Below are 20,592 nucleotides of genomic sequence, written 5' to 3' on the forward strand. Positions count from 1 at the left end.
CATTTAAATCAAGCTCACCGTCTCCAACAACAAGAAGAAAATCAAGGTCAGCTCCGCGTACCACACCAAACAAAGAGGCCATGGCGAAATTGCAGTGCACCGAGTAAATAATAATATCAAGCACGCACGTTTCTATTAAGCCATTATAAATGCACACCCGCACTTCTTCTCTCATACAGTACTAGATCTGTGCGCAACTTCAGGCCTTCCTAGGATGATAATGATGAAGCAATGGATAAAAACTGGATGACCGATTGTGTACAGACTACAGCCGCAACAGATATCTGCCAAGTGCTTACATTACAGGACGAATTGTTCTTTACTAGAGAACACGATTAAGAAACATCTAGAATGCTCACTTTAGAACCATGGATTCGACGACACATGCTGAGTACGCATAACTAGTCAGTTAGTCGCCGCTGGCACATCCCTTGCAGCCACAGTGGACGCATTCGATTACCTGCTCCTCCCTCAGGTGCTTGGGGACCCGGCACACGCATGTAGTCGCAAAGTTGTGGTCTCGGGTCTGGATGCAGCGGAGGCAGCAGAGGCGCTCGTAACCCGGCTGCACGCACACAAAAAGGAAGCAACGAGTAAGAATACCTAACGGATCACAGCAACTAAACACACAACAGAGCAATAAGTGATTGTTAGGAACAGAAGGAAAACTATGAAGAATGAAGTACGAAGGGAGTTTTGTATTCAGAGGTTCTGAAACATTTCTAGCTACATGTCAAGTGCTACAATTAGAAAAGGTCTGTCGTGGCAGGAAGAGCATGGCTACAATTAGAAAAAGTCTGTTGTTATATTTAAATGCCATGATCACCTAATCAGTACATGGCTATGAAAGATTGATAATGACGGTGTCTGTTAGGAGCTGGTTAGGACTAGGCAACTGCACTTTCGCACAATGTAGTACTAGGCCTACACGGGGTCACATTTTCTGCCTGGTTTTAATGAAGGTGAAAGACCTCTTTCTTCAGTTCTGTATGGAACTATGGAAGAAGTGGGTGTTTGTACCAGGACAACTTCTGGGAGGGTTTGTGGGTGTCTGATGTTGTCAGTCTTTTTTAAAAGCCAGACAGGTTGTTTGGACTTACAAAAGATTTTGGCTAGTTAAGGTCCCTCTCAAAGTTAGAAGACTTTTGTAGTTAGCATTTAGGAATAGCATTTTAAACAAGGATAATTTGCTAAGAGGTTGGTGGCAGTGCAATAGAACATCCCTTCATCCTTTGTGCAGTAGCCTTGTTATGTATGGGAAGTAGCGGAATTCACTTTTGGTATTAAGACTATACCTGCATTGTTTAGTGAAGTACGTGAATGGATTAATAGATGCTCTGTAAAGCATATACAGTTCATGGCGGCAGCGGTTTCATGTGTGGTTTGCTTTGCTCCATATGGAAAACCAGGGACAGCAGACTGTTTAAATATTTCTTCTTCAGGACCCTGCTAATGTATGTTTCAGATTTCGCATTGGTTATCCTAACGGGCTGGCGAAGCCACCAAGCACAACTGCTGTTGCAAGTGACATCTGAAGTTTTCAGTCAACACCAGGGTAGAGGCCTCTGGTGCATAGGAATGAAGATTGCTGATAACAAAGATAAGAACAGGAAACTGGAGTTTTGTTGCCCGTCTCTGTTTCTGTATTTGTCCTTGTTATGGTCAGAGTGCTAGAGTGTGGCTTGGCAAAGTTATCATAAGTACCCTGGAGTCTGGGATGCTGGTAATGTAAGATTCCGGAGGATATTGGTAGGAAGGGTGGATGCACAAGCATGCCATGTATGGATGAGATCAATCTGGTGCATTATCAGTTTTATGAAATGGAATGGGAGCACCGAGCTACATTATAAAGTATGACCATAAGATATATAAGTTCCCAGCATTTGTTCTTTAACTTTAAATCAGTATTGCATTAAAACAGGGAATGAATAGAACATATAGCATGGGAAGCATGAATCAGGAACTCAATTTTATTGCACTACTACGGGTCTACAGCATGGTTAGACGAAATAAATAACATGTGGACCATGCCACCATCAAACTCCCTCCGTCCCATAATGTAAGACGTTTTACATTATGGGACGGAGGGAATACGAGATTATAAATAATAATACTCCCTCCCATCCAAATTACTTGTCGCAGCTTTAGTACAACTTTAAGATTGTTATCCACAGTTCATCTAGGTAAAGACTGACAAACGCTATAGAAGCAAATTCATGCTATGAATGAATTTCACATGTCACAGTTTTAGCCAGAAAAAACATCTTATATATGCAATGAGCACGGCCTACTTTACTAAGCAATTATAATTCTTTACTTCAGATGTCCAGAACACATACATTAAACTAAAGAATTGTTGAGCCTATTTGCTTATTTATAAAGGTGGCCGTATGCATCGTTCTGATGCAGAGGCCGGAGAGTCCCCCCTTTTTGAAAAAAAAATAATTAAACTAAAGAATACCATGGGTGATAAAAGCATACCCATGACGAACTCAGCTGCTAGTTTGACATCACAATTACAAAATATAAAGACAGGGTAATTTATTCAAGGTACATTTTGAGAAATACTATTGAGGCAGTTACTGTCAAGTGCGAATGAAAAAGATTAAGAGAGTGAAAACTTGATGGTGTGCTTGTTCATACATTTGAACTAACTTTGTACACTCATTAGTTAGTTAAAGAGTATCTAAGGTGAGAAGAAGTGAAGAATGCCACTCTAAGGTAATAAAAAAAATGTGTGCACGTGGAAATGATATGAAGCTTAGGAGACTAACCTTTTTCCACTTTGCAATCAGATTACGGTCTGCATAACCCTGGTCCAGGCAGAACTCATACAGCTCCTTTGATATTTCCTTCCTTTTATAGAAAAGATCATATATGTAACGGCTTCTTTGATGAGAAATGCGGAAAATTGGCCAGAGTGCTTCACACTTCCTCTTCCCGTCATGTGTATCGTTTTCAGCTGTGCGTGCAGATTGTATTAGTACTCACCCTATAGTACGAAATACCAACGGACATCTGAAAAGGTCGCATCAATAGATAGTATGCTTAATAACATGCATACCTTCTCTCATTTTGGCATCCAGCTCACGGATTGTGGGCTCGATAAGCACCCATCCTTCGGGGTATTCCACACGGCTTGTCTTTATCTTAGGCATACTGTCACAAGAGGTGTCCTAGGGCTGGCTTGGAATGCACAAACCTGAGAAGACACAGATAAAAAGGGTAAGATTCAAATAGCATATGCTTAAGCCACTAAACTCATCCAGATATGTGTGCATTTTTTAAAATAAAAGCAGGAAATGACAAACTGAATAAGGGTCCATTCTGATTCTAGCGCTAACACCTAAGTATTTCAAGCGATACTAGTAGCAAAAACAAATTCATCTCTCTCAAGAACAGGGGCGGATCTAGATGCTGCGCGGGGCGTGCACCGGCACGCCCAAAATTTGTCCACATTAGTTGGGGTTAAACTAAATCGTGGATGATGGAATGTTCATACCTCAGAAACGATGACCGAAATCGCCGGACGGGGTTGGGACGGCAGGGCGACGCGGTGGGGTTGAACGGGAACGGCGGTGGCGGCGACTCGCGTGAAAGGCGGAGGGGTCCGGGCGGCGACGGGTTGGGAGCCGCGGAGGAGAGGTTAGGGCACGGCGGCGGCACTGGAGCCGCGTTGGGTCGGATCGGATTAGGGTAGGGCGAGGGGGCGGGATGTCGGGAGGGTGAGGGCAAAAGACGGTGCCGCACCGGCATGTACAGCGAGGATGAATTTTGACTCTGGACATAATCAGATTTGATCGAAAAGAAAAGAAAAACTAAATTTACCAACCTCTATTTTGAGTTATACCCTTTTCCTTCTGTTTTCTGAAGAACATTCTTTCTTTCTTATTAGACTAGATTCTAGACTAAAGTAGTGACCTAAAACGTCGTATATTATTATAGAGAAAGAATTATATCAAGTTAGCATGTGGTTCATTTGTTCATATTAGCTGGAAAAATCCAAAAAATGGAAAATAAATAAAAGGCGGGGCACTTGGTTTTCAGCGTAAACGGGCGAGAAAAAATAAAGTATGGAGAGAGAGAGAGGAGGAGAATATATGCTGGGTTGAACGAAGGAGAAGCTGATGACAAAATATTACACTCTTTTTAATTAGTATAGATAAAATAAATAAGATTTATATATTTGATAAACACTTCTTTGATAACAACTTATTGACGTATCAAAGAAAACAAAAATTAGTTGATAGACACGTAGAAAGTGGGCAGTTGGTTTTCATGAAACCCCGTGCAAAGAACAAGTGTGAATAAAAGAAAAACATAAAGAGAAAGGGATGAGAATATAGATAAGTTTGGACGAAGGAGTAGCGGACAACAAAACCTTACTCAAAACAATTTGTTCTACACAAAAGTAAGGTTATTCAAGGAAAAGGAAAAGACAAAACAGTCTTGGCTGATTTTGCATGGCACAAGTGCTTTTTCGCTAGAAGAAAGTGCAACAAATTAGCTCATGAGATTGCGGCTACTGACAGGCGGACATGTGACATCTTCATTACTGACGTGCTTGAAAGTCTCAATGCCCTGATGTCGTTGGAGTGTAAACATCCCATTGAGTAAATTTACTCATGTTTTTTTAAAGACAAAATGGAGGGTGACAACAACATTTTTTGATATGGCTCCAGAAGCTCATAACCCTCGACATGTAAAGAGAAAGAGAGAGATGAGAAGGAGGGGGGTGATGGTTCATTTTGATTCATTCGGTGCTCTTCTCTAGGCAAATCCCTAGTATAAAATTGGCTTTGTGTATTATCTTTGCTGAATTATATCCCCTCTCCTATTAATGGAAGTCACCGAGCTCCTGTTAATTTTTTGAAAGAAAAAATATCTGTTTTGAAAGGAGTAATTGTTGGTTCATTTTGATACGATTGGTTCTTTCATGAAAGACTCAATTAGTTGATAAAATAAATATCAATGAGAATTAAAAAAACAAAAAAAACAGAATGATTCTTCATTACTACAAAAGTTGCACTTGAAGCTCTCTCGTCAGATCCAATTATATGAAACAAGTGAAAGAAATTTTGTTTCGGACACAAATTCAATGATACGTTCTTTGTCCGGAATTATTTGTCGCTCAAATAGATGTATCTACGTAAGTAGATTTCTAGGACACATCACTCATACAATCATACTCTTGATTTTATTTATTTTTGATTAAAAACAATGCGGTGATAGGTAAATACTCCCTCTGTTTCTTAAATATTTGTTTTTCTAGAGATTTTAACAAGTGACTACATACAGAATAAAATGAGTGAACCTATATTTTAGAATATGTTTATCCATATGTGATAGTTCATTTGAAATCTCTGAAAAAGACAGATATTTTGAAACGGATGAAGTACTTTACTAATAAGTATCCAACGGTTGAACTGCTTCAGGAGAAGCAGGGCCTTCGCCCGGCCGGAAGAGGCCAGTCATTAGTCCATGGTATGCGCCGGAATCTCGCGCTCCTCGCCGCCGCCGCCGGTGGTGGCGGCGCGCTCCCTCTCCCGTGGACGAAGCAGTCTCACGCGCGCCTTATCGTCGCCTCCCCTCGCATCCCCGATGACCTCCGTCTCCGCCTTCTTCGATCCTACGCTGCGCACGGCGAGTTCGCGTCGGCGCACCGCCTGCTCGACGAAGCACCCCGCCCGGCCTCGCCGCTCCTCTACAACGCTGTCATACGCGCCCACTCCCGCCGCCTAGACCTCCCCACCGCTCTCGCGTTCTTCGCCAGCATGCGACGCTCCGCCACCTCGCCCGACGCCCACACCTTCGCCTGCGTCCTCCGCGCATGCGCCGACTGTGATCGGCCAGCCGCCGCCAAGGTCCTCCATGGCATCGCGTCATCTTCCGGCTGGTCCTCCCATCCAATCGTCGGCAGCGCGCTCGTCAGCGCGTATTCAAAGTTCTTGCTCGTGGACAGTGCTCGCCATGTGTTTGATGGTTTGCGTGAGCCGGACCTGGTTCTCTGGAACTCAATGATGTCCGGGTATGGGTATAGGGAAATGTGGCTTGAGGGGCTTCAACTGTTTTCTGCGATGCGCAGGGCTGGGGAGGAACCAGACGGCTACTCGATGGTCAGCTTGCTCTCATCCTTCTGGGATCCAGAAGCGCTTGCTTTTGGTCAAGCAGTTCATGGAGTGTGTATCAAGGGCGGTTATGATTCTGGCCACCATGTGAGAAGCACACTTGTTTCCATGTACTTCAGGTGCGGCTGCGTGGAATCGGGTCAAACCTTGTTTGGTAGTTTGCTGGATGTGGACTTGGTTACATGTTCTTCACTAATTACAGGGCAATTGCAGACTGGCAAGTATGATGAGTCATTTGATTTGTTCAGAGAAATGTGCTACTCTGGCAGGAGGCCTGACGGCATCTTGATTGCTAGTCTTCTTTCGGCATGTGCTTCTACAGCCACTATCAGCTACAGCAAGGAGATCCACTGTTATGCAGTCAGGGTTGGCGCTGATAAAGACATCAAAGTCTCATCTTCGCTGATGGATGCTTATGCAAAATGTGGTTTTGCCGAGCTGGGATATTTGGTATTCCGCCAAATTCGTAAAAAGAACTCAGTCATGTACAATATGGTCATATCAAACCTTGGTTCTCATGGATTTGCGATGAAGGCCATTGAAGTCCATGATGAGATGGTCCGTGATAAGCTCAGGCCTGATGGTGCTACCTTCTCAGCTTTACTTGCTGCTTGTTGTCATGCAGGACTCTTAGACGAAGGATGGAAGTTGTTTAGGAGAATGAGGGATGAGTTCCACATAGTAGTTGAAATGCAGCATTATGTCTACATGGTGAGGCTTCTTGCAACGTATAACCAGCTGAAGGAGGCCTATGATCTTATACAGACAATGCCAATGCCACCAGATTGTGGCGTGTGGGGTGCATTACTTTGGGGGTGTTGTCTCCACCGTGATTCCAGCCTTGGTAGGGCAGTTGCTGAAAAGCTCTGTGAGTTGTATCCAGACAAGGCTTCTTACAAGATTATGCTTTCAAACTTGTATGCATCAGAGGAGATGTGGTGGGATGCTGAGGAGGTCAGGACCGAGATGTTGAAAGAAGATATGCACAAGAACACAGGGATAAGTTGGGTTGGGGATACAAGGAAATGATGGTTGGATTTGCATCATTGAGAAATATGCCGAACGTCAAGTACAATTGAACTCTGTATTGTTCTGGTTTTAGAGAAATGAAATATCTGAAATTGCTTGAAACTTCCTATTTTTTACCTTACCATTTGACAAAAAAATATTTTCTTGCTTTTTATTATTTGTGTAGAATTATTTCTGCTGTTTCTGAGTACAAAAATAAATTTTAGTATATATCCATGGAACTTTGTGTTGCTAATTTCTTAGTTGTTGATGTCGTGGAGTAATATAAGGTCGGAATGTAATATCTGAAGCACTCTTTCTAGTGGAGTCCTGCATTTTTCTTACTTGGTTCACTTGCCTGTATCTCCCTGTTAGCTATATATAGGTGTCATGTTAGCAATTCTGTAGTATTATATAAAGATCACTGCTTTGCAAAAAGTATTGTATGGTGCTTAATCTTGTATCACTTCTGTTTATTTCTTCTATAAAACCCTGTGAAAGACATATTAACCCTTTATTCCAGTCTAGCAATTTGCTACACAGATTTATTGAGTATTTCTAGATTGGCAACAAATTATTGTGACACATCATTTTAGTAGTTAAGTAGGCTGCCCTCACACAGAATAGATAATCTCTTACAATATTTTTTGAAAGAAAGTAGATCTCACATGTCGAAATGATATAATCAGCACAACTTTATCATTTTATGGCTCTGGCGATATTTAACGTATATATATCTTCACTTCTTAGTGCTTGATGATGAAGTTGAGGCTTAGTCAAGTAGTCAACTATAGTTGTGCTGGTGCAATGAAATCTTTTAAAGAAAGCCAAAGAGAGAGAAAATGGATTTTTTTTAATTGGTCAACATATCCTAAAGGCTGCAGCAAGCGGTGGTAGAAGCAAGGTTGGAATTTACCTTAGGTGTCAGAACTGTACTATTGTTTTGGTAGAAGATACTTGTTACTCTCATGTGCTAGCTTTATAAGAGTAGTACTCTTAGCTAGGTCGGTTTGATCAAGTCCTATATAAGGACGTGCACCTCCTGGATATTGATTGCCAAGGAAAAGATAGGGCATCTGTTGCCCAGAACAAGAACTCCCTTATGTTGTGTGTGTGTGTGTGTGTGTGTCCAGCAAGGAGGAGGAGATGTTCAGGCCAACACATTATCTATTAGAATTAGATCAGGTCTTACAATTAGTAGTTTCCTTTTTTCTGCAGTTGTAGAGTTGTCGTAGTTTTCTTTGGTGAGGGAATACCTTCTTGACAGCTTTATAATATATTAGTATCTTTCTTTATAGTATATTTTTAATACTTTTACTCCCTGTAGCTTCAGTGACAATTCTGCTAGAAACTTTTATTGTTTATTTGTGTCTGACAGTGTCAAATTAATATATCAATAGCCAAAATGCTGTCTCAGAGCGAGCAGTCCATGTCATGCTGTCCTTTTCGGTGCTATATATTTTCAAATTTGGATACTTGCAATCCAGCTCCGACCCAGCAAAATAGGCCAAATGTTGGAAGCCAAAAGCAAGCTTGACTTCTGAGTCCATGAGGGGTTTCCAGCTAGCTGGACTACTTTTTAAATGTGAGAAGCACCCTGGCCTGAATCTCTCATACCCTGATGAAATTTTCCTATATCCCAAACCATGTGGAGCTTCAGGGAAGCGGAGTAAACTAGGAACAACCGAACAAGCTTGCTTCATCACGGCCGGCCTTGCCTGGCAATTGGCATCTTGGCCTTCTTGGAAGTACCGCACCGTACAAATATACCTGGAGCGCCAGAAGCCAAATTCTGGAGTGCCAGATAAATTACCCTCTGCTACCGAATCCCAGTTGCCTCTCCAGTTGCTAGTTCCCCATGGCCAGACATTCCTTCTTCTTCTTCCTCCTCGCCTTGTTTCTGCAGCACCTCCACATTAGTGTAGGTTTATCTGGAAGGAGTTTAGCAGCAGCAACAGAGCAATGGCAGCCCATGCAGTGCGACACTGCATCGCTCAACCCATCGTGCAGCTCGTACCTTTATGTGACTCCTCAAGGGCGCAGCCTGTCCGAGATAGCCTCCCTCTTCAATGGCAGCGCATCTCTCACCCAGCCCATCAAGCGGCGCTCTGGTTCAGAGGACTTGCTGCTCCGTGTGCCGTGCGTATGTGATGCAATCAATGACACCATGAGCGGTCTCTTCCATGATACTGAATACAAGGTGAGTCCAGACGACACAGCTGACAGCATCAACGGTAACTTCAGTGGGCTTGCGTGGAACATTATTCCTACATCAAACAAGACAATCACGGTTCACCTTCTGTGCGGTTGTTCCTCCACGGCATCGGAGGGGGTGGTTTCTTACACAGTCCAGCCTAAAGATACACTGAGCAACATCGCAACCTTGTTCAGATCAGGCTCGAGGGAGATCCTAAGCTTGAATGCGGGGGTCACGGATCCTGATTTTCTTAAGGAAGGTTGGGTCTTGTTCATCCCGATGGGAGTTGCCGAAACTTCTAAAAGAAGTGAGTCATTCCTACTTTTCAACTATGTATGTTGCATCATAGGAAATTTGTAAACTACTAAACCGACTGCAAATTCTAAAGTTTGTTGATACCATTGGCATGGTACTAATTTGCTAAAATGGAATAAGCAGTATATTTTTCTGGAATACGGTTTATGTTTTTCCATCTAATATTGTTTCTCTCTTCCTCTTTTTCTTTTTCTTTTTTCACATATTAGGATTTCTGATAATCACAGAATGGTGTTTTTATTGTTTGGAATCTCCAAATGGTGTTGTGTTCCTTATGTTCTTTTAGCCTTTTGGTAACTGATAAACTGACTGCTCAACTTTTTCGTGTTTCCTCCTGCTTGATTCGAACACTTTCAGAGTTTGGCGGTTTACCGATCATAATCACAGTATCAATATCAGCTGCAATTATGCTCCTTTTCGCCCTCACCATTGTACTTCGCCTGAGAAGGAGATCTCTGGTGCCCAATGTTGAAGTACCAAAGAAAGAGATGGAGAGAGTTCCCAGCAACACAAGCATAGCTATCCTAGAGAGCCGTTACTTTCCATCCAAGAGGATTGATGGTCTCGTTATGCTCCCTATGCTACATGTAAATATTTTGGATACACACATCGTATAACTCTCGGTCAATTGGTTGCAGATATTGATCCATTCCAAACGGAGAGGCCTGTGATTTTCAGCCTGAAAGCGGTTGGAGAGGCCACAGCTAACTTTGATGAGAAGAGGAAGATTGGTGAGGGTGGATATGGCATGGTCTACCTAGGTTTCATAGGAACACATGTAAGAAGTTTATGTAGTATCTTCTCAGGTAACTATAATCTTGAAGCAACATCAAATCCTTATATTTGACCTTGGTCGCAGGAGATTGCAGTTAAGATGATGAAAGACAGCAAATCAAAGGAGTTCTTTGCTGAGCTGAAAGTGCTGTGCAAAGTACATCACATAAATGTGGTACGTACTTAGATTGTAGAATCTACCAGGAAATGAACATCCATGCTACGATGTTGTCATAAACTTGCGCAATTCTGTATAGGTTGAGTTGATTGGCTATGCTTCTGGAGAGGATCACCTGTACCTTGTTTATGAGTATGTTCAGAATGGATCACTGAGTGAGCATCTCCATGATCCTTTGCTGAAAGGTACGTGAAAGAAAGATAATTATGCATGCTGATGTTTGCTTGCTTCTGTCAACGAAACTAGATTTATCGTTTACCGAAATTTCTGAAAGTTTGAATGAGGTACTTCTTGATTCTTAGGTCATCAACCTCTCTCATGGACTGCAAGAACACAGATAGCAACGGATGCTGCACGCGGTATCGAGTACATCCATGACCATACAAAGGCCTGCTATGTGCACCGTGACATCAAAACCAGCAATATTCTGCTAGATGAGGGACTAAGAGCTAAAGTGAGCCACTCAAAGCCACAAAGTTTTTAAGTGTTGTCCGCTCAGGTATTGATTGCAATCTGATTATTTTCTGGATAACAGGTTGCGGATTTTGGGCTGGTAAAGCTAGTTGAGCGCAGTGATGAACAAGATTGCCTGGCAACTCGTTTGGTTGGAACGCCAGGCTACCTTCCACCAGAGTTAGTTTTTAACTTGGATATGATTTACATTTTTTCAGCTGATGAAGCTTCAAATGTAATAGTAATGCCAAGCATCACCCCTGCAGGTCAGTTCGCGAGCTTCACATGACCACGAAGTCCGACGTCTATGCATTTGGAGTAGTTCTTGCAGAACTGATCACTGGTCTCCGTGCACTTGTACGGGACAATAAGGAAGCTAATAAGACAAAGTCACTTATCTCAACTGTAAGAGCAATGAGAAACACGCTGTTTCGATTTTTATAGTTTGCCGATCTGTTTTTGAGAATGTTTGCATCATGATTCTTGTCATGTTCTGAACAGATGAGGAAAGCTTTCAAAGCAGAAGATGTGGAGAGCTCACTGGAGGGAATCATAGATCCCTCCTTGAAGGACAACTACCCCATAGAAGAAGTGTGTAAGGTTAGTAGTAAAACTGTTCATCACCACTGACACCCTGAAACATCTCAGTTAGCCTAACCTGCATTTCTACCGCGTATAGCTGGCAAACATTTCGATGTGGTGCTTGAGTGAGGATCCATTGGACAGGCCTGAGATGAGGGAGATTATGCCAATGCTGTCTCGAATTCATTTGACCTCCATAGAGTGGGAGGCATCACTCGGAGGCGACTGCGAGGTCTTTAGTGGTGTTTTCAATGGTAGATGATCAAAACGGCATGTATGCTATCATGTAGATACGAGAAGTGAAGTGTGCTCCTGTTGATTTTCATTGGAGGAGAATAGTTCTTGGTTTGAAGTTTCTGATATATTTTTACTTGCGATCATGTGGCTCTCTTTGCAAGATTTGACTGAGTGAAGTCTGTTATATCCATCTTGCTCGCAGAATTGTATGTACACTAGAAGGATTGGGCCTTCGGCTTACTCCAGTGCTTGTAGTCACCGCTAGGTGGTCCACGAACCTGATTGTAATTTTTATTACCTTTAGTGGTCATTGTACTGTCATGATCGAAGATAAATAGATTGAAAGTTTTTAAAAGAAAAGAGGATGGACGCGCTTCGCTGCGTATTTGGTGTTGTTGGGATTTCATAAAAAAGAATGGTTTGGTTATGGGGGAGATGATGAAGTTTTTTTATAAAGCGGTATTTTGATGGTCTCTTTTTAGGGTATAATTATGTGTTGTCTATAAATTATCCCACATATATGCAAGGAAGTTTCTTGCAGTGGTGATCACAATTATAATACAGCGCTGCTACACAGACGATAATTTTGTGCCCGACGCCTGCACGATACTACGTGGCAGCATCAACGCTGCTACACGGACGATAATTTTGTGCCCGACACCTGCACGATACTACGTGGCAGCACCAACAGCGTGTAGGCAATTGTTTTTTATTCAAAAGCTGAAGCTAGCGCAGTTGGGAAGGAAATATCGGCTGCAGATCGTGTATATGGTGTCGTCCGTGAAGCAATTTCGTTTATAATATTGGTGCTACCGTGTCGCATGTCGGCATTTTTTTTAATACAGTACAGACTCAAGCGCTCATATACACACGCATACACTCACTCCTATGAACACACACGCATACCCTACCCCTATGAGCATCTCCGAAAGACTGAGCCGACATATCATCTTGAAATTTACGAAGTCATCGTAGGCACCTCGTCGTCGACGGGAACGTCTCCTCCCACTGAATGTGCATCGCCGAAAATCCAGAAATAAATGCGAGCATCAGGATTTGAACCCTGGTGGGCTGAGGATTTGTCAGGTGATGAGAGGGTGCGAGACTAATGTTTTTTTATGTTGGTTATTGTGGATTGATATGAAAAATTATTGACATGTCGAAATCGTGAACTGAATTCAAAATTGAACACCTCACCTAAAGAGAGCTCCTTAAGAAATTGTTAATCAAGTCAAAAATTAAGAACTCAATCCAAAATCATATTGGTTCTATAGTGTTGTATGTTGGCATTTATTTTTTGTCAGATGGGAGACTGATATATTTTTATAAGCTGGTTGCTACCGGTTGATTGAACCAAATTTAAAAATGAACAACTCACTTGAAGGAGAGAGCTCCTTAAAAAATCATTGACCAAGTCAAAATTAAGAACCCATTCCAAAACCAATGTCCTCAATTGAATGAGAGGCATTCACCGGTAGAGAGCTTCGTGATATAGTAGATACATGCGACTTCTTCAGGTTCATCTGCAACAATATCTTAAACAGAGTGGAAGATCAAATGTTGTGAATGCTCCCGTTAAACCATTTAAAAGTGTCAGTACATGAACTAGTATTGAAAATACTACTAATATTAATGCATTTTAGATTTAATCTTATTATATTAAGTGTCAGTACTACTAATTTTAATATAATAAGATTAAACCTGAAATGTTTCGACTTTTCTAATATTGGGCTGATTGCCGCTTAATTAGGAGGCGACACCTGTAGATAGGGGGTGGTCGTGGGGTAACTTTTTGGTGTGGGTCTTAGGGCAACTCCAACATGGATCATCAAATTAGTCGCAAATGTCCGGACCGTCTGAGTCTTAGGGTAACTCCAGCATGGATAATCAAATCACCCACAAATGTCCGGACTAGATGGTTCAGACACTTTTGGCAATCCAACAGACAGTCATCAAATTTTTTCGGACCGGTTCGAACGTCCGAAATCCCTACCCCAAACAGGCACCAAATTGAGGGGAGATTTGCGGGCGCTCGGACGTACCCCCTGCATGACTCTGACAACGCGGGCCCATCCCAAAACCCCACCCGGCACCCGCGTTTTCCCTGGTCCGTCCATCCTCTTGTATTCTGTATACACACTCCCGGACTCTGACGTCGTCGATGTACTACCCGGACGCCGCACAATCCTTGTCGAACCTCTGTCGCTCCACCCAGGCGCCCGCTTGGCTTTGCCTACACCGTTGATCCATCGAGAACCTCCCTCAGCCGAGGCATCCTCCGCTCCTACCGACGCCGCATGTGGTGGATACCATGCCTAACAAGTGTTCAGCCAAATGTCATTGCCAACTTTTTTTACGTTCTCGTTGTTTACTTTGAAGCAAAACATGATGGATTCAGACAAGGATTACTTTTACATTGAGTTCATGAATTCGTCTTCGTTAGACGAGGATGAAGATGATGGTGAAGATGTGGAGCGTGCAGAGGAGGATGGTCTCAACTACAAGGGTTCAAAAAAGGGACATTGTGTGTTGAATCGAGAGAAGGCATGTGGCCATATGATGTTGTACAATGACTATTTTGCCCCGACCCGCTATTTGAACCCTATTTTGCCACCGATTTCAGATGTGGCGAATGTGTTCGAACACGTCTACCAACGTGTCAGGGCCTATAATGACTTTTTTCAAGCTAAAGAGGGGTGTCGTTGGAAACATTGGGTTCTCTGGTTATTATAAGTGCACGACTGCTATGAGGATGCTTGCCTATGGCATGGCCGCAGATTCATGGGATGAGTAACTCTGGATGGCTAAAAGCACATGCCTCGAAGCTACGGTTAGATTTTCTACTACAATGGTCAAAGTGTTTGGACCGGAGTACTATAGAGAACCAAATGTTGCAGACACAACAAAGCTCATAGCACTTGGAGAATCAATTTCCAGAGATGCTCGCATCCTTGGATTGCATGCACTCAAAATGGAAGAAGTGCCCATATGCTCAACAAGGGCAGTACCAGGGCCATTGCAAAAAATCCCACCATCATTTTTGAAGCAGTTGCATCGCAAGACCTGTATATTTGACATTCTTTCTTTGGCATGCCTGGGTCTCACAATGACATCAACGTGTTGCAGTGATCTTCATTGTTTGCAAGGTTGTGTGTGGACGAAGCTCCTACGTGCAACTATGCCATCAATGGTCATGATTACAACATGGGGTACTATTTTTGTGTAGCCTCTCTGGACCTAGACAAAGCCACACAAAAATATCCATCATTTGGGGTTATAACTATATTTTCATGGAATTAAATCCATTTAAATTAATATTTGGGGTTGAACTGTAAGTGTATGGTAAATTGTTCTAGAAATTAAAACAATTGTGGGAGCCTCCCAATATTAGTGGAAGGTAATATCTAGGGTTTCAAGAGATTTCATCATGATAAAGTCCCTCAATTTTAAATATATCAAAAATATACTCATATTACTAAATTGCATTTTAATTAGGTTTTTCATTTAAATAATATATTGAGGGTTTAATTTGACCTAATTTCAAGTTTAAGGCATGATGTCATGATGAAAAAGAAAATAACAATCAAATCTAAATCTGTCATTACTCGGGGTTGTTACAATAGATCCCACTCAAATGAAATCTTGCCGGTAAGGTAAAAGGGAAAGGATTGGGCTACAAATCCACCGCAAAAAGAAAAACAAATATTCTCATTTCATGTTTCTCTCCTCAAGGAGGTTGTCGGTGTCAAAACCGGCGGATCTCGGGTAGGGGTACCGAATTGTGCGTCTAAGGTCGATGGTAACAGGAGACAGGGGACACAATGTTTTACCCAGGTTCGGGCCCTCTCTATGGAGGTAATACCCTACGTCCTGCTTGATTGATCTTGATGAATATGAGTATTACAAGAGTTGATCTACCACGAGATCGTAATGACTAAACCCTGGAGGTCTAGCTTGTATGGCTATGATAATGTATCTCCTCCGGACTAAGTCCTCCGGTTTATATAGACACCGGGAGGATCTAGGGTTACAAAAGGTCGGTTACAAAGAAAGGAATCTACATATTTAGTCGCCAAGCTTGCCTTCCACGCCAAGGAGAGTCCCATCTGGACACGGGTGAAGTCTTCGGTCTTTGTATCTTCACAGCCCATCAGTCCGACCCATGGCTAACAGGCCGGACGCCCGAGGACCCCTTAGTCCAGGACTCCCTAAGTAGCCCCTGAACCTGGCTTCAATGACAAGGTATCCGGCGCGTAGGCCTGTCTTCGGCATTGCAAGGCGGGTTCCTCCTTCCGAACTCCAAAATAGTCTTCGGACGTATCGACGTGTCCGGACCTGTAACACACACCACACACAACCGCAGAGAGAATATAATTTTACACGAGTCCAATCTGCTGACAACTTTTTGTAACATGACATCACATCTGTCTGGTCATAATTTCGAACCATTTTTCGTCTGTCGCTCCATGTTTCGAGACACGGTTGCCATTGGCACGTCTTGTCAAAGCAGAGATCGTGTCCCCTTATTACGGGATTCTCATTAACACGGGCGTGGGTAACCCAACCATGCCGTTTACACAGCCCTTGGGAATAGGCGAGTTTTAAGGTGAGTAGGAAGGCGTTTGACATTCGCGGCCTTTATAAGGGGATAAGGATTCGTCCTCACTCACCCCTTCCTTCTCCTTTCTCTGCCCATCCATTCTTGAGCTCCAGCGCCCAAGCTCTAGCTTCCCTTGCCGGAGAAAGCACTCCAACCATGTCCGGATCCGGAGCTGGTGGCAAGTGGATGGCCTCCTCTGTTAAGAAGAAAGACATCAAGGAGCTCTGAGAGGCCGGATACCTGGCCAAGGAGATCGTTCACCGTATCCCGGCTGAGGGACAGATCGTCCCTACCCAGAGCCCCATGAGAGGGTTGTGTTTATCACACATTTCGTCCGCGGGCTGGGATTCCCTCTCCACCCGTTTGTCCGCAGACTGATGTTTTACTACGGGCTGGACTTTCATGATCTATCCCCCAACTTTATCCTCAACATCTCGGCATTTATAGTCATTTGCGAGGCCTTTCTCCGTATCCCACCTCACTTTCGCCTATGGCTGAAGACCTTTAATGTAAAGCCGAAGGTGGTGAGAGGCCAACAAGCAGAGTGCGGAGGTGCCATGGTGGGCAAGATGCCCAATGTCACATGGCCCGAAGGCTCCTTTGTGAAGACGGTGAAGGGGTGGCAGTCGGGGTGGTTCTACATCACCGAGCCGCGTGACACCAACTAGGTGGCGGCCCCCGGATTTCGATCCGGAGCTCCGCTGCTGCTCATCTCCTGGCAAGAGAAGGGCCTAACCTGGGGCTCTTCGAACAAGCTAACTGGGATCCGTACATGCATCCAGAACATGATAACCAAGAGAATCAAACTTGTCAACGTGATCCAGGTTATGCTCATTCGCCGGATCCTTCCGTGCTAATGCTGGACTTGCTATTTGTGGGAGTTCGATCTGACCAAGCACCAGACGCTGCTAGAGCTCTTCGGCACGACGCACGAAGATATCTGGAAAGTGCTTTTCAAGGCCGGCGAGACACCACCGCCTACGACCGAGGATCGCGGGCTCAGCTTAAAACGTCAGGCTAATTCGTAAGTTCTTTCATGTTTTCAAGGTATAGCCCTTACTGACATATTCTGAGAAGGAGTCTAAGCCTCCCTATCAATTCTTTTAGGCCTGGATCGATATAGAGGGGCAGATTAACTGTCCGGCTTCGCTGCCCAAAGACCAAGAGACCCTGGTTCTGACGAAGATGTTGTTTCCGGTGCCTTATGATGTGCTGGAGAAGAAGGCCAAGAAAACGGCCAAGGGGGCCCGGAGTGGCCTTCGCCGAAAAGGCGCTTCGGACGTGACGTCCGAAGACGGGACTCGCTCTTTGGCCGCCGAAGATAACGACGACGAGGAGGAAGAAAGCGACTCCCCTCCTAGGGAGGAGGAAGAAAAGGGGGGCCTCCCCAAATTTGGAGGCGAAGGCGCCCAAGAGGGGGAAGGGCTCCCTTGCGGATGACTCCGCGTGGGATGTCGATAGCAGTCCGGAGCGGATGCCCCGGACCAAGCCTCGGGCCGCCTCGTAAGTACCAAAAACCTTATGGACATCCAAATGCCTGGCCTTTCCATTTTGTAATATTAATATGTTTAAATTATGCCATCACAGTCCAGCCCGCGATAGCTCCCTACGATCCTCGACAGAGGGTTCGCTAGATTCAAAGGAGATGGCCAGCGTGTCACCGCCGCCCGCTTACTCCCCCAAGGCCAAGGACGACATGGAGATGTTATACCAAAGGACTTTCCCGGGATGGGGAGAGGCTCATGAGGCGCCAAAAGGCGTTGCCTCCATCACTGGACACCAGCGGGAGCCGATCCCTAGGGAGACTGGTGGTGAGGAGGGCCGTGTTCAGTCCGGCCCTCAGCCGGCCTCGATTTCGGAGACCAATGCGGCTCTCGAATCCGGCACGCAATCTCCTACGAAAGAAGGGGTATGCGTATTCCACCGGTGACCCCTGTCCAACCTGGTGAGGGAGTCCTGGATTAGGGGGTCTTCGGACTGTCGGACTATATACTTTGGCCGGACTGTTGGACTATGAAGATACAAGATTGAAGACTTCGTCCCGTGTCCAGGTGGTACTCTCCTTTGCGTGGAAGGCAAGCTTGGCAATTCGGATATGTAGATCTCCTCCCTTGTAACTGACTCTATGTAATCTTAGCCCCCTCCGGTGTCTATATAAACCGGAGGGTTTAGTCCGTAGGACAACAACAATCATAATCATAGGCTAGCTTCTAGGGTTTAGCCTCTATGATCTCGTGGTAGATCAACTCTTGTAATACTCATATCATCAAGATCAATCAAGCAAGAAGTAGGGTATTACCTCCATCGAGAGGGCCCGAACCTGGGTAAACATTGTGTCCCCCGCCTCCTGTTACCATCCGCCTTAGACGCACAGTTCGGGACCCCCTACCCGAGATCCGCCGGTTTTGACACCGACATTGGTGCTTTCATTGAGAGTTCCACTGTGTCATCATCATAAGGCTTGATGGCTCCTTCGATCATCGGCAACGATGCGATCCAGGGTGAGGTTTTTCTCCCCGAACAGATCTTCGTATTCGGCGGCTTCGCACTGCGGGCCAACTCGCTTGTCCATCTGCAGCAGATCGAGAGCTGCACCCCTGGCCGTCAGGTCAGGTTTGGAAACTTAAACTATACTGCCGACATCCGCGGAGACTTGATCTTCGACGGATTCGAGCCCGTGTCAGGTGCGCCGCATAGCCACGACGAGCATGACTTAGCTCTGTCGCCGGACAGTGTTCGGGAGATCACACCTATGGCAACTCCGGCCCTTGATCCGGAACAGGTCGTGCCGTCCGAGGACGGGTGGATGGACCCCGCCACGGAGGCCGCACACTCAATGGTGATAGAGCCGAATACTGACTTCACCTCCTACGAGACATGTGTTGCCGGATCCTTGGATTCGTCCCCGGCCACGGGCTCTGAACCGCATGCGTCCATGCCTATCGAATCTGATTGGGCGGTGATCATGGAGTTTTCCTCCGCGGATATCTTTCAGCACTCGCCCTTGGGCGATGTGCTAAATTCATTAAGGTCTCTCTCCTTGTCGGGAGGCCCTTGGCCGAACTGTGTCCGGCTTGAGTGGGAAGCGGACGACGAAGAAATTCGTCCCCCACCCACCACCCACTTAATAGCCACTGTCGACGACTTAACCGACATGCTTGATTTCGGCTCCGAAGACATCGATGGTATGGACGACGATGTAGGAGAAGAACAGGAACCACCGCCCACAGGGCGCTGGACTGTCACCTCATCATATGATATATACATGGTGGACACCCCCAAAGAAAGCAATGGCAATAAGGCAACAGAGGATAACCCCCCCCCCGAGAAGCAATCTAAGCACCGGCGTCAACGGCGCCGCTCTAAGCCCCGCCATAGCAAAAACGGCGATACCGGCACAAGAGACAATAACGCTATGGATAGCGCCGAAGACAAAGACAGTCCCCTCTAGCCAGGCCTCGAGCGGGAGGATGGGCAAGCCAGCCCTAAGGAACAGGCAGCAGACGGAGAATCAGAGGATGACATTACATGCCTCTCTCCGAAGGCAAGGTGATCCTCGGCGACAAAGAATTTATCGTGCCTGAGGATCCCGCCGAACAAGAGCGCTTCAAGCGCTGGCTTATAGCCACAGCAAAAAGCCTAAAGAAAAAGCAACAACAGCTTCAAGCTGACCAAGATCTACTAGCGGATAGATGGACTGAGGTCCTGGCGGCCGAGGAATATGAACTCGAGCGCCCAACCAAAAGTTACCCAAAACACAGGTTGCTACCCCAACTCGAGGAGGAAGCATTAAAGCCTACGCTCCTAGCATATGATGCGGCTGACCGACCACCTCGTGGCCGAGATAAAGCGGCATATCAGGCCGAAGTCCAGCCCGCACCCCATCACCGGTTAAACAAAAATACCAAGGCCTGGGGTAACACGCAGGACCTGCGAGACATATTGGAAAACAAGGCATGGCATGCAAGATCGATCTACGGATCACAGGGGCGCGCCCCAACGCGTTACGACGACCGTCACGCCGGATATACTAAAAGCAAATCCGGCCGGGCCGAATACAGCAGACAAGACTCGTATGAACTGCGTCGTGATATAGCCCGGCACAGAGGCGCCGCACACC

At 45.1% G+C, this 20,592-nt stretch overlaps 3 protein-coding genes across 3 annotated transcripts; 2 read left to right on the top strand and 1 right to left on the bottom strand.

Moving 5' to 3' along the window:
* Positions 1-104: 104 nt before the first annotated feature.
* LOC123062661 (protein BUD31 homolog 1) lies at positions 105-3,783 on the bottom strand. Its single transcript, XM_044486276.1, has 4 exons — positions 3,503-3,783; positions 3,065-3,202; positions 2,775-2,962; positions 105-565 (listed from the first exon to the last, which is right to left on the bottom strand). The coding sequence occupies exons 2-4, from the start codon at positions 3,156-3,158 to the stop codon at positions 410-412; spliced, it is 438 nt and encodes a 145-aa protein (XP_044342211.1). The 5' UTR covers positions 3,159-3,202; positions 3,503-3,783; the 3' UTR covers positions 105-409.
* Positions 3,784-5,440: 1,657 nt separating this feature from the next.
* LOC123062659 (putative pentatricopeptide repeat-containing protein At1g64310) lies at positions 5,441-7,371 on the top strand. The gene has a single exon (XM_044486271.1). The coding sequence runs from the start codon at positions 5,487-5,489 to the stop codon at positions 7,155-7,157; it is 1,671 nt and encodes a 556-aa protein (XP_044342206.1). The 5' UTR covers positions 5,441-5,486; the 3' UTR covers positions 7,158-7,371.
* Positions 7,372-7,563: 192 nt separating this feature from the next.
* On the top strand, positions 7,564-12,230 carry LOC123062657 (lysM domain receptor-like kinase 3). The gene is made up of 10 exons (XM_044486270.1): positions 7,564-9,640; positions 10,006-10,209; positions 10,287-10,426; positions 10,508-10,597; positions 10,680-10,785; positions 10,903-11,054; positions 11,136-11,233; positions 11,320-11,458; positions 11,555-11,653; positions 11,733-12,230. Exons 1-10 carry the CDS (start codon positions 8,995-8,997, stop codon positions 11,895-11,897), a joined length of 1,839 nt encoding a protein of 612 aa, XP_044342205.1. The 5' UTR covers positions 7,564-8,994; the 3' UTR covers positions 11,898-12,230.
* The last annotated feature ends 8,362 nt before the right edge of the window (positions 12,231-20,592 follow it).

This window comes from Triticum aestivum, chromosome 3A (assembly GCF_018294505.1).
Source record: "Triticum aestivum cultivar Chinese Spring chromosome 3A, IWGSC CS RefSeq v2.1, whole genome shotgun sequence".
NCBI lineage: Eukaryota > Viridiplantae > Streptophyta > Magnoliopsida > Poales > Poaceae > Triticum > Triticum aestivum.